The 12741-nt window shown below is 36.9% G+C and overlaps 1 protein-coding gene across 1 annotated transcript in view; it reads right to left on the reverse strand.

The window, feature by feature from the left end:
* Positions 1 to 12741, reverse strand: part of Lancl3 (LanC like 3) — a 110781-nt gene that overhangs the window by 3008 nt on the left and 95032 nt on the right. Inside the window, exons 3-4 of the mRNA XM_008833052.3 lie at positions 11839 to 12036; positions 5345 to 5552 (exon numbers count right to left, since the gene is read on the reverse strand). Coding sequence (XP_008831274.1) covers positions 5345 to 5552; positions 11839 to 12036 — 406 coding nt within the window. The remainder of the gene's footprint in view (positions 1 to 5344; positions 5553 to 11838; positions 12037 to 12741) is intronic.

A 12741-nucleotide genomic window follows, 5' to 3' on the forward strand; every position in this document is an offset into this window, starting at 1 on the left:
TTTTAACATCCGAGACTGTGACTTTTATCTCTAGAAGTTCAATTAGGGCATAAGTGAAGGCATACCGAGGCTGTAGAAGAGTAATAGAAAAATAATGGAAAACATTTTGGTGTTTGGGAATGGGAGAGGTCCAACATCAAGGCCTGGATACCCAGGACCACATGTGGAGTGAGGACCACAGCTGGCCCTCAGGGGAAGTGGGAGGTCCATTCAAGAGAGTCAGTCCTTCCAAGACCAGAATCTTCAAATAACAGAGGTGTCCCTTGTCCCCAGCATAAGAAGCAACCAATTCAGAGGGTGGTGAGGCCTGAGAGTTGATACTGTCATAAATTTAGGTTACTGCTGCTACGCAGGGGGTCCTGGAAAGGGTAATTACTTGCTTTATGTTTGTTAGGGCTCTTGGAATTACTGGAGGAAGCTTAAAATAAATGAGCAGGAAATAGATTACAGCTGTATATGGTACAAATTTTCTATCAACTATTTCCTCCAATATGCAGCCATTTTAAATGGGATTTTACATTTTGAAACAGTAGCACAATAAGGCATCTTAAGAATTAATTCAATCTGTGTAATGATGTCATAAGTCAGAATTATGGCATTTATGAGTGGGTTTTCATCTTCTTAGTGCTATGAATCATTTGGCATTCTGTATACCTCAAAACCATTTTCAAATATAGAAAATGCAATACAGGGAATTACAAAATAAATCAATTATAATAAAGCACAGTTAGTATACTTTTCGCTTTTCTTATTCTTAAATACTGTGGAGTAGACCCAGGACCTTGTGCATGCTTTAACACTGAGCTACAAATGGTGATCCAATTAAAAGAACTAAAACCAAACTTGTGGCATAGTAAAATGTATTCTTCATCAGCACTTTACGTAGCAATATCTATTCATGGTTTAATAAGTACTGACATCTCTAAATAATGAGGGGTGGAAAGTATATTCTGCTATATTCTCTACAAAAGTAGTTTAATATGAGAATATTATACTGATTGGTTGTAGAGCTGCCGCTGCTGTTAAACTTCTGTGAATTTTTATGCACATTAAGAATTTAAAGAAATGCAACATTTCACTTTGATATGTAATCTTACACATGCTTACAAACTCCAGACTAAAACCTCATGTATAGCTCAAAAGAGAAAGAGCTTTGTAGTTCAGATATTCAAATGTGATTTTTGTATTATATAACCTTGGAAATTTTCTTAAATCAACCTTTAAATGCTAAGGTTGCAGAAGCACATAGAATTATTAAAAAAAAGATTTAATACATATACGCACACATATACACATATATATTAGGATCTGAGCATAGAGTAAGCATTAGATGAATGAAAAATATATTTCCACTTAATGTGTAAATGTATTTTGGCAGAATATTTGTAAAATAGAGAAAAACATTCCACTTCACTTTAAAAGAAATCTACAGTTAATTTTATTCACTTTGATGACTTTTTGCCATAAGCAATGGTTTATTTTACTACATATTATTACAGTGTGTATGCCTTGGTTTTCTGCTTAAAAATGAATGATATAATGAACACTTTCTGTGCTTTTAAACACAATTTATAAACAATGCACAGCAACATATGGGAGCAGCAATTTCCTTGTATTCTTACCTATATCGTGTGCTATCATTTCTGAAAATGTTGTCAATATTAAAGTGAAAATGATTGTCTCAAAAATCCAATGTCCCCCAAATCAAACTAACCAACTGGTTTTTCCTAAACAATTTTTAGTCAAAATAGAAGCCTGAACGGTAATTATTAAAACTAAAACGAATGAATGACGTTGGGAGCATTATATACCAAAACTTAACGCTTAGGTTAAAAACTGAACTAAGAAGAAAATTCACAATTCATGAATTATTATGAATTGATAATAGGAGGCTATCTACACATTTTTAAAAATTATTTTGTTTGTTTGTTTACTTATTTATGTCATTAATTTAGAGACAGGGTCTGTCTGGAGCCCCAGCTGGCTTGGAACGCAATATAGAAACGAGGCTGGCTTTACTCTCACAGAGATCTTCCTGCCTCTGCCTTCTGAGTGCTGGGATTAAAGGTGTTTGCCGTCATGCCTGACTCTTAATTTTATTTTTCATGTGTATGAGTGTTTTGGCTACATGTGTGTAACTGCACTATATGTATTCAATGTGCATGGAAGACAGAAGAGGACATCAGATGTCTTGGAATTGGAGTTATAGTGGGTTTTTAGCCACCACGTAGGTGCTAGAAACCAAACCCAGATCCCCTGAAACAGCAGCAAATGGTCTTAGCCTCTGAGCCATCTCACCAGTTCCACAGTTCCACATTTTCAAGCTCTAAAAAATACCAAAAAAAAAAAAAAAATAGAAGAAAACAGAAGGAAGAACTGGGACTATCTTGGGGAAAGGAACCAGACAGTGATGCAGAGGGGGCACAGGGAAGGGCTATGGGGGGATGAGAATGAATTTTACAAAAGTATAATGGCACATATATATGAATATGTCATAATGAAACCCATTACTTTATATGCTAACAACATAATAAAATATTAGAAAAGAAAAGGAATAGTGAATCACCAAGGCAGAAGATAGTGAAGTGGGACACAAAAGACAAAAATAGATAAAAAGAATAAACAAAATTAAAAAAAACTAGTTCTTTTGCTCATATGAATTTGGAACAATGGTGACAGCATGTCCAAGACCCATGGAAACTCAGACAAATACCAGCATAAAACTGGGGAAATGGGCAGGAGGCCCCAACCTTAGATCAGAAACTTTTGGCAGCTGATTACTGTTAGGTGAGGAAGAGTTGATATTCTTTAAGGAGGTGATGCTTTAAGGGATAGGCTGACCAGGTTCTAGTGGATGAAATAATACTGAGGGACATCTGACTAGACAAACTTGACTCATTAGGCCTTAACAGAGATGACAGAGTGCATGAAATCCTGTGGGTGAACTATGGGGGAAGGGGGCAGATGGGAGAGGGGGTCTTAAATATGATTAAGATGTATGAAATGGGGCTCTGGAGAGATGGCTCAACGATTAAGATCACTGGCTGCTCTTCCAGAGGGCCGGGGTTCAATTCCCAGCACCAACAAGGCAGCTAACAACTGTAACTCCAGTTGCAGGAAATCTGACGCCCTCTTCTGACCACCATAGGTTTTGCATGATACAGGGGCACTTACATACATGCAAGCAAGACACTCAATACACATAAAATAAAAATAGATAAATCAAAAATAATTTTAAAAAGATGCATGAAATGCAGAAAAATTCAATAAATAGTACTCATTGATTAAAACCCAGTTCCCTGAAAGGACAAACAAAACAAGAAAAAAATAAAAATACTAATATGACTTTCCAAGAAAGAAAAGCACTGGGAATACAATCACACATATGGGAAATTACAAATGTCACAAAACTGTACTAATGTATTTCTACATCAACTATTTCAACAACTGAGAAACTTTTCTCAGTACGATGACCACCAAAAGTAATCTAAATTTTTAGGGCTGAAGTACAGTATTGAACAGTAAAGTGTTTGCCTAGTGTGCACGAGGCTGTGCTCCGCTTCCAGTACCAAGAGAGAAAAAAAGTAATGCATGGTAATTCTAAACTGTTTCCTACACAAATGCTTCCTCCATTTCATAGAAATCTACATATTGGATATTTGGAACAATTTTGTTTATATTAGTAAAGATCGAATACATACCAAGTTATCTATTATTTAGAGATTGGTTGAATTAATTATATTCCATATTTATGGAATAATTATATAGCTGGATAAAGAAATGAACTAAATCTATGAAAACTGAAATGAAGGACATTCTTTAAATACTACTTATCTAAAATTGTAAGTGAAAACAATCTACATAGTGCCTTTATACATGTATAATAACAGGAGCCTATTAAAATATACAGAGCTGAAATGTAGTTCAATGGTAGAGTGTGTGTACTTAGCATGTGTAAAGTCCTGGGCTCAATACCCCCCAAAAGTATGTAAATATACACATTTAGATATAGATATGAATATATAGTTACAAACAGATGAAACTTTGGAATACTAAAGCTAAAATTTAAAGTAATAACAGTGAACACTTACATTGAAATGACTATTCACTGGGCATTACTTAAAATTATTTTTACATGTTAACTTATTTAAAGCAGCCAATACCCCTGAGAAGTGGGTATTATCTCCCAGATGTTATAGCTGAGGAAGCTGAGACACAGAACAAGTTATGTGAAGAGTTAAAGTCACACAAGCAATATGATGATCCCCAGGTATACTCCTTGAAGTGGGAATGCTCACAAGTGTAGAGGGACTATTCTTTGTCCACTACCAAGGGACAATTCAGATGCAAGTGAATCCAGTTACATGGGTGGACATGAGAAAACCCCTGGCTTAGAGGACTTAACTGTTACACAAAAAACCAAGACCCAAATCCCTTCAAAGCGAATACTGGCTTCATGCTACTCAGCTTTCTGCCAGGTGATTTTCAGTCCATTCACAGTCTTTCTGGCACAATGTATCGAGTTTATCAGAAAGGAATCATTACTTTTAAAAACAATAATGTCTGTATATACCTTTTTTATCTTTATTAAAGACCGATGTAGCATTATCTGTCAATTCCATTTGTACAAATTTATCTTTTAGATATATCCATATATATGCAAAAGTTATTTATTGTAGCATTGTTTGTAATGAGAAGTATTTGAAGTCATTGGAGCAAAATATTCTTTTATTTTAGTAAGAATGTTTAAGAAAAGTGATAGAAGAGGTCCTTTATGTATTGATTTAACATGATCAGCAAGATAACAAGGCGGTATCATTTGTACAAAAAAGGGCAAAATTTGCTCCATATTCCCGCTTGCTTGTAGGTACAGAAAGTATACTTGGGAAGGGAAACAAGAAACTGGTAACAGTGTCTTCAAGTCAATTTTAAACCAGATGACCGTATTACCTATTTAGAAAATTAATTAGATTAAGGTTTTTAAAAATAGGGCTGAGGATGTAGCTTGGTTCGTAGAGAACTTGCCTAGAAAGCAAGAAGCCCTGGGCTCAGTCTCTAACACCACATAGCATGGTGCGATGGGGAACACCTGTGATTCTAGCACTTGGGAGGTAGAAGGATCAGAAGTTCAAGGTCATCCTTCATTATAAAGTGAATGCAAAGCCAGCCTAAGGATATGTGAGATCTTGTCTCAAAAAAGCAGATAACAGATTTACAAATATATATATATATGTGTACTTGTAATGATATATAATATTATAATATTTATAATAGAATGTATTTATAATAAATGTTAACATATATATGTCCATATATATGTATATATATGAGAACAATATCTGACCTTTGGGCACGGTAGATGTATTTCGAGTTTCCTGTAAGGCGGTACAGCAGAAGGAACACATAGGCACTGCCGGCTACACCATGACAAATCCCAGGCCCCTTCTTCAGCAGGCCTTTCTGCCATGTGAGTTCCCCACACCGGATACATGTGTCCAGGTACTGTGGTTTCTTGGAAATGAGATAAGCTTTGGCAAACAGATAAGCAATTCCTGTAAAAACATCAAAGACAGTAGAGGTGACTTTCAGGGCTTAATACTGTATAATTTCTGAAACTATGAACACCTCATAAATCTAATCACCACAGAAATTCTAACATGATACGTCTAAGATGTGACCTCAGGTACTTCATTTTCTAATTTGTTTTTATATCCCCAACTATATTTCCAATTAGTGAGCTTTCAGAAATTATACTTTCATTAACAAGACTAGAATGTTCTATATGAGAGTGTGCTTTTTCTTATGTGATTAGTTTAAGTTGTTTTAATTATGAGTTTAGCTCCTAGAGAAAGAGAAACATTTTAATTAAGGATCATTAATTGAAATAATCCATAATTTTACTTACAAACGGGTTAATATTAATGGCACCTACACTCTGGCAAACATTATGCATATAAAGGTATTTGGAAGGGCTGTCTACGCAGCTTACTCATTTATTACCTCACAGAAATTCAAAATTGACAGTGCTTAAGTATTTATAAAAATACTCCTTTCCTTAAGAGGAAACCCAGGAGTCTTTCCAAGAATAACAGTACTCCCCAACAACCTCAACAAGATTTCAACTCCAACTTTGAAGTCAAGTCCTTCCCATCTTCAGTGTTCCAGGGAAAGAAATGTATCTTTGAAACTTGCAACAAAGGTGGCGTCCATTACAAAAGAGCAGAAACAAGAGAAACAACAGCTATTAACAGTTATTTTCCCCAAGTTGCAAGATCTGGATGACCATATTCAGAAACATTAGTTATATAAGACCACTTTTCTCCCTGAATACTGACTTTCCTCCTAGCTATATAGCAAAACAGGTCTAAGAAGCTATCTTAGTTATATAATGCTTGCCTATCAAGTGTGAGATACTGGGTTTCATGCCCAGCAGCATCCTAAATTACATTAAACAGTGAGAATGATGGGCTTGAAGTAGGTGTCTTGACTAGCTCACCCACCAAGATTCTCGCTGCCTCTCATTGCTTTGACCAAAGTATTTCTTAACTTGATAGAGACAGATATTTCTTAGAAGAAAACCCATAGTAATAGATATTGTTTACATGCAATCGTGGAGAACATGAATTCACCTGCCTTGACGTATGTAGGAGAAATTCATCTTACATCTAAGCAGCAATCCATCTCTGTATTCTTAATGCCCTATGAATATGTCAACTCTTCAAATTTTCTTTTGAAACAGCTGTAACTTTTTGGTTCAGTAATTAATGAGCTAAATAAAATGGTTGAGAGGAGTTAATTTTAATTTTGTATTTGTATTAGAGGCATGTTTTCATCCTTGGAAAATGTACTCTTTAACACTCCCTGCAATCAACACTTACGTGGCAATGAGCTCTTCCCTCAGCAAATGCTTTACAGTCAGCCACTGTAATCTAGGGGAATCTACCTTCAGTTTTAGAGAAAAAAAGAAACTTTAAAAAGAAAAGATGATTTTTAAAAAAAATCAGCTAATTTAATTATGCACTCATTTATTTACTGTGCCCATTCATTTGAAAGTAGTCAATTATTACCTAATGCATGCATGGCCATAGTACAAGATGAGTTTCAAGGGCAAGGCATCTATGCCCCTCAAAGGGTCCCACACTGCGTTTAATGAACTGCTGCTTCTATCTTGACAACCTTAATAGTTTTTCTAGATATGTAATTGTATATTTAATTTGGACTAGGTCTCCCAAACTGCATAGTCCTGATACCAAGGGATCCAAAATAAATGCTAAAGGTAACTTATGCCCTTCATGTAGGCACTGTGACTAATATAAAATAACACATGTGTCCACAGTGTTCCTGGGACATAGGATAAATGATACTGTCAGTGAACCTAGAGGGATCAGATAGGTGAATTCTCCTGAAGGAGATAGTCACTGGAGGCCTTGAATGAGAATAGGTGTTTTCTGGGCTTTGTTGGCTGCATTGGAAACTGCAGTCCCAAAATGAGACAGGGAAAGCATACTAGGTATCAATATCACAGAGGCTAAGAGGCTCATAGCCAAGGAAAATCAAACCATAAGAAGGTCAGTGTGGCAGCATCCTAATCAACAGGCCAGTAAGGTAGAAAAAAAGATTGTGTATACATTACAGATGGTTTTATAAGTTCAGTTAGGCCTTTTGGACTTCATACTGTTGCCAATATAGAACCACTTGAAGTTTTTTTTAATGCAATGGTTATTTTTGTTTTGTTTTGTTTGTTTGTTTGTTTGGTTTTGGGTTTTTTTTTGTTTTTTTTTTTTTTTTTTTTTTTGGTCTTTTTGAGACAGGGTCTCCCTGTAGCCCCAGCTGTCCTGGAACTCACTATGTAGACCAGGCTGGCCTCAGATCCACCTGCCTCTGCTGGGATTAAAGGCATGCACCACCACGCCTGGAGCAATGGTTGGTTTTTATTTTTGTGGAACAATGTGATTGTTGCTATAGACAAGGTGTCCTACAGTGCTGTAAGAAGAAACCTAAGGGCGGGAGAACTCTGACTGGGTTCCATTGTCAGAAAGATGGAAACGAAGCTAGTACGGGAGCAATTTCATGGAACTTGGTGGATGTTTAGACATTAATTGAACATGAACTATATATGGCAGGCACAGGTTTGAAAAGACTGCTATCTTTAATAGCGTTTAGAGCTTAAATGCGGGTATTAATTAGGCTATGTGTGGAGAAATAAGCATTACAAGAATGCATAGAAGAGTCCCTGCCCCAAAGCTGGCAGTACAAAATGCCTACTAGCAAGAGTGTCACCATTGAATTGAATACTGGAGGATGAGGCAGAATCAACTAGGTGCCAGGCCCAGCTCCTTTTTAGCTTACCAGCAGTACACCATCAGAGTTCCTGTGACAGCTGGCTGCTAACAACCCTCTGGGCTTTCCCACTGGCAAATGGAAAACAGTATTATGTACTCAGTCCTCAAAATATTTCTTCCGTAGAGTGGTACAAAAGGTCTTCTCCCTAGCCTCAAGATAGAGCCAGTTTTATAAATATTTTTTATTTTATGTATGAGTGTACTGCCTGTATGTATGTAAGTACACCCGTGACATGCAATGCCCGTGGAGGTAAGAAGATGATATCAGATCCCCTGGAACTGCAGTTATGGATGGTCTATTGTTAGATGTTATGTGGGTGCTGGGAATCAAACCCAGGTCCTCTCCAAGAGTAGTCAGTGCTCTCAACCGCTAAGCCATCTCTCCAGCCTTGGAACCAGTTTTTTTGGTGTAATCTGCACCTATTAGCAACCCTCCAAATCAGAGTGAAAGCCACGCTCCTCTTTGGCTTTTCTCATTTTCCCTGTCCTAGAACTCTGTGAGCTAGTAGGTTTCTCCTGAGAGTAAGCACTGCTTCTAGACCCTTAGGAAAGAGTGTGTTAAGGAGGGAGGGAGGGGCTCCAGCCAAGGAAAAGCTAAATGGCTCACTATTATCTAGGTGTCTTACCACGGTACAGAAAGCACTTTGTGACCCACCTCTTGCTCTGCTTTCTCACCTCTTCTTCATTCCCTGACCCTAACTTTTCATTTCAGTAAATCCAAAGTACCTGAGTGCATCCATGCTTCTGAGTGGCCATGCTATTCTTGGTAGATACTTTCTATTTCTCTTCCCACAACTTACCTCAGGAATCACCTGCTCTATAGGAAGCTTTAACTCAACCTGCAGGCAAACTAGGGAATTCCTATTCTTGGATCCCATCACACCATATAGAAAACTAAAAACTTTAACAAAATCAAATTAAAACTATCATTTCCATTTCTGATCCCCCTAGTATAACGAAAACCACCCAAGGGCAAAAACTATATTTTATTCCTTATTTTTTTTTCTTTTTCTATGAGTAGTGTTTGGCCACAAAACATGTCTGCTGACCCTAAAATACTTCATTTATCACCCCAGAAGAAGTTGGCGCTGGGGACAGAGATGAGAGATGTGGAAGGAAGAAGGCCTGAGATGCTTTAATTGCTGTATCAAGCCATTAACCCCAGACAGCTTAAAAGCTATTGATCCTATGGTTCTGGCCAGAGTAGAAGGTTATTTCCTGAGGCCTGGAGCACAGAATGGTATGTGTAGGGACCTTGAAAGATATCAAAATGTATTAGCTGACCTAATGGAAATCATCATAGGGCTACTGAATCTAAAAGGAAGGAATGTCAAGCTTCTTTTATTTTAATGGGAACTATTATCATTTTTTCCTGGGTATCAATATTCAATTATATGTATTAGTATTTTCAATTAGTATTCAATGATATGAAACACAAGTAACAATGTATGACTTTGCCAAATAAAACTGGGAAATGAAATTATTTCATAAAGGGACAAAATCTTTGAAACGTGGGATCTCCAGAGACTTACGATAACTAGTCTTAGAACATGTAGTGTCAACATACTGGAACATCATCACCCAGGTCCATTCTGAGAGGTCTCATTTTGCTGAGACATTTCAAATCTTAGTTATCAACCTGTGCTTCTAAAGCTTTGTTCTTTATTCAAAGTCACCTACCCAAGAGTCTTTGTAAAATGAATTTTTAAAATGCTCACACCTGTGTTTTACACAGAGTATAGGAAATGCAACGTGAGTATTACCACAGTAGTGATGTAACCAGACACATGCAGGGAAGTTATTTTAAGCACAGCATTTGTTTTAATGACTTTGCAAATAACTTCCATCATGTATTTCAGAGTTATCAAGGTTATGAAGGGATCACATGAGTCTTCCTGCAATACTTTATTTAGTGAGAAAAAGCTTTATGCCACAGTAGGTATTAATAAATGTAGGTGTTTATAAAAGTATCTGAGATACATCCCATAGGAATGTCAGGGGTCCAGGTGTAAAAAATTTGTCAATGGTGATAAAAATATTGAGATCCAGTACTCTCCATCAACATGTTCATTTCATAGATAAAAAGAGTGACTTTCCTCAAGGTCGCTTAGCTGGTTAGTGCTAGAGCTACAATTAGAGCCCAGAATTATTAGCCTAGCGTCAAGAAACATTTCTACATTGCATACATAATAACTAAGGCAGTCACCTGTAGAGGCAGGCTCAAGGAAAGTCAATAGGAAACAGAGACAGAAATAAGGAGGCAGTAATGAAGGTCCACATTTCGGATTATCACTGGCAGGTTTTTAAATACAAGATTGGTCTGTCATCCCAAACCATCTGTGCTGTTCATAAATCTACTCTCAAAATGTGATTTTTTTTCAAACAAATGAAACTATTTTTGCAGGTCATTTCCTATGTTAGATTTTAAGGGAATTTATTATTACTAACTTCAGTGAGGTCTTGACTGTCTTTGACCTGCAATTATCAATTTTATAACCACTCTTGATGCTGTTTTTAGAGAATCTCTTAAAAGGAAGAATAATATGCCTTGATGAGGGTCGGAGTGAGCAGTAATAATGGAGCCCATTTCATTTGTGAGTTGGTTTCTTTTTGACAGTCCATCGAGTACATAGACTGAATGATTATGATTTGAAGCCACCTATGGTTAATTTTCTCAAAACACTTAATATGAAGGATAAGCGAGAAGGGATTCCCCAATGTCATGAATCTACACTGTCACAGTGCTGAGACAGATGGCATTTGGTATACAGAAAAGGTAGGGTAACTGTTCTTCAAGGCACCTACCTCAAATAACAGGCTCATTCACTCATTTTAGGAGATTATCTTTTCACTCTATTAAGGGATTTTACTAGCACATTGAGTCCTTTTAAAATATTCTATATGTAATTTGGGACATCTCCAAAATGCAAGGATCCTGGTGTGCTTGGAGAAGATCCAGAGACCATCACTGAGAATGATTAAAGGGAATGGGAAATGGTAGTATTGAGCATAACAAGAAATATAAATTCCAGGATGGTAAATAACTGCTGTGTTTTTCCTTAAAAGATCAAAGCAAGAAATAATTGGCACAAATTATACCTGGCAGCAGTTAGCCTGGACATACTGTACAACATCCTGGTACTTTTAGAAGCACGTAATTTGAAGTTTCTTCTATAGTTAAATGTTGGAGGCAGAGAAAACTGGTAAGATACAATGATGTCTATTCTTTGTCAGCCCCATATCATGTAACTTTCTAATGCCATTATTGTTTTACCAGCTTTCTGTTAGATGCCATTAGGTTTTCTAAATGTACACATATATTATCCACAAATAATTATCGTGGTTACTCTCTTTCTGTATTCATACTTTCTTGATTTTTTTTATCCCTCATAGTTATGACCCAGGATTAGAAATACCCTCAGATCAGAGAACATAAACGCCCTTTATCTCAGCTAGATTAAAGGTCCCCCTTTTCAAACAATGGGATGTGAGAGACCTGGAGCTCCATGGCACCAGTGGACCAATTCATTTTCTCTTTCAATCGTCTCGCCCAGCTCAGGAGGCCAGTTGCTATTCTGTTCCTGTTCCATGAGGAAGTCCACGCTCTGCCACACCAGCTCTTGATCCGAGGGCTTAAGGTGCTCATGGTAAGAAAGGAGCATCTGAAGAATGGATGACAGGCCGTGAGCTGCCCCTATGTAGACAAACAAGGTGTAATTTATTCACCGAGAGAGAGGAGAGACAGTATGAAAAGATACTAGTGAAAAGATAATCACAAGATTAAAAAAATAAAAATACTATTTGAAACATATATAATACTGTACCAATTGAGTTGATGAAGAACTACACTGCCAGCAAACTAGTTTGCAAGCCAAATCTGGCCCATTGTCTATTTTTGTAAATAAAGTTTTATTGGACCACAGCCACACTGATTCATTTGCATATTGCTTACTGCTACTTTCATGTTTAACATCAGACTTGTATTTCTGACTGAGACTATCTGGCCCACAAATCATAATTACAATTGTTAAACTTTCTATGGAAGATTTTATTAACACCTATTTAGAGAAGAAATGCTCTGAAAGCTTTGAAATTAACTTATCAATTGCTCTTACAAAAATGTTTCCAAAGTGCTTGAGTAGGTATCAATATTTTATCCATCCATAGAAGGATTAAGCATTTACTGTGCATCAGATACTGATGGAGGTGCTAAGGTTAGAGCAGTGAGTAAAAAAAAATAAACCTGCCGGGTGTGGTGGCACACATCTTTACTCCCAGCACTTGGGAGGCAGAGGCAGGCAGATCTCTGTGAGTTTAAGGCCAGCCCAATTTACATAGGGAGTTCCAGGCTAGCTGGGGCTACAAGGAGATCCTGCCTCAAAAAGGACCAATAAATAAA

This window comes from Nannospalax galili, unplaced genomic scaffold, assembly GCF_000622305.1.
Source record: "Nannospalax galili isolate Female #2095 unplaced genomic scaffold, S.galili_v1.0 scaffold556, whole genome shotgun sequence".
NCBI lineage: Eukaryota > Metazoa > Chordata > Mammalia > Rodentia > Spalacidae > Nannospalax > Nannospalax galili.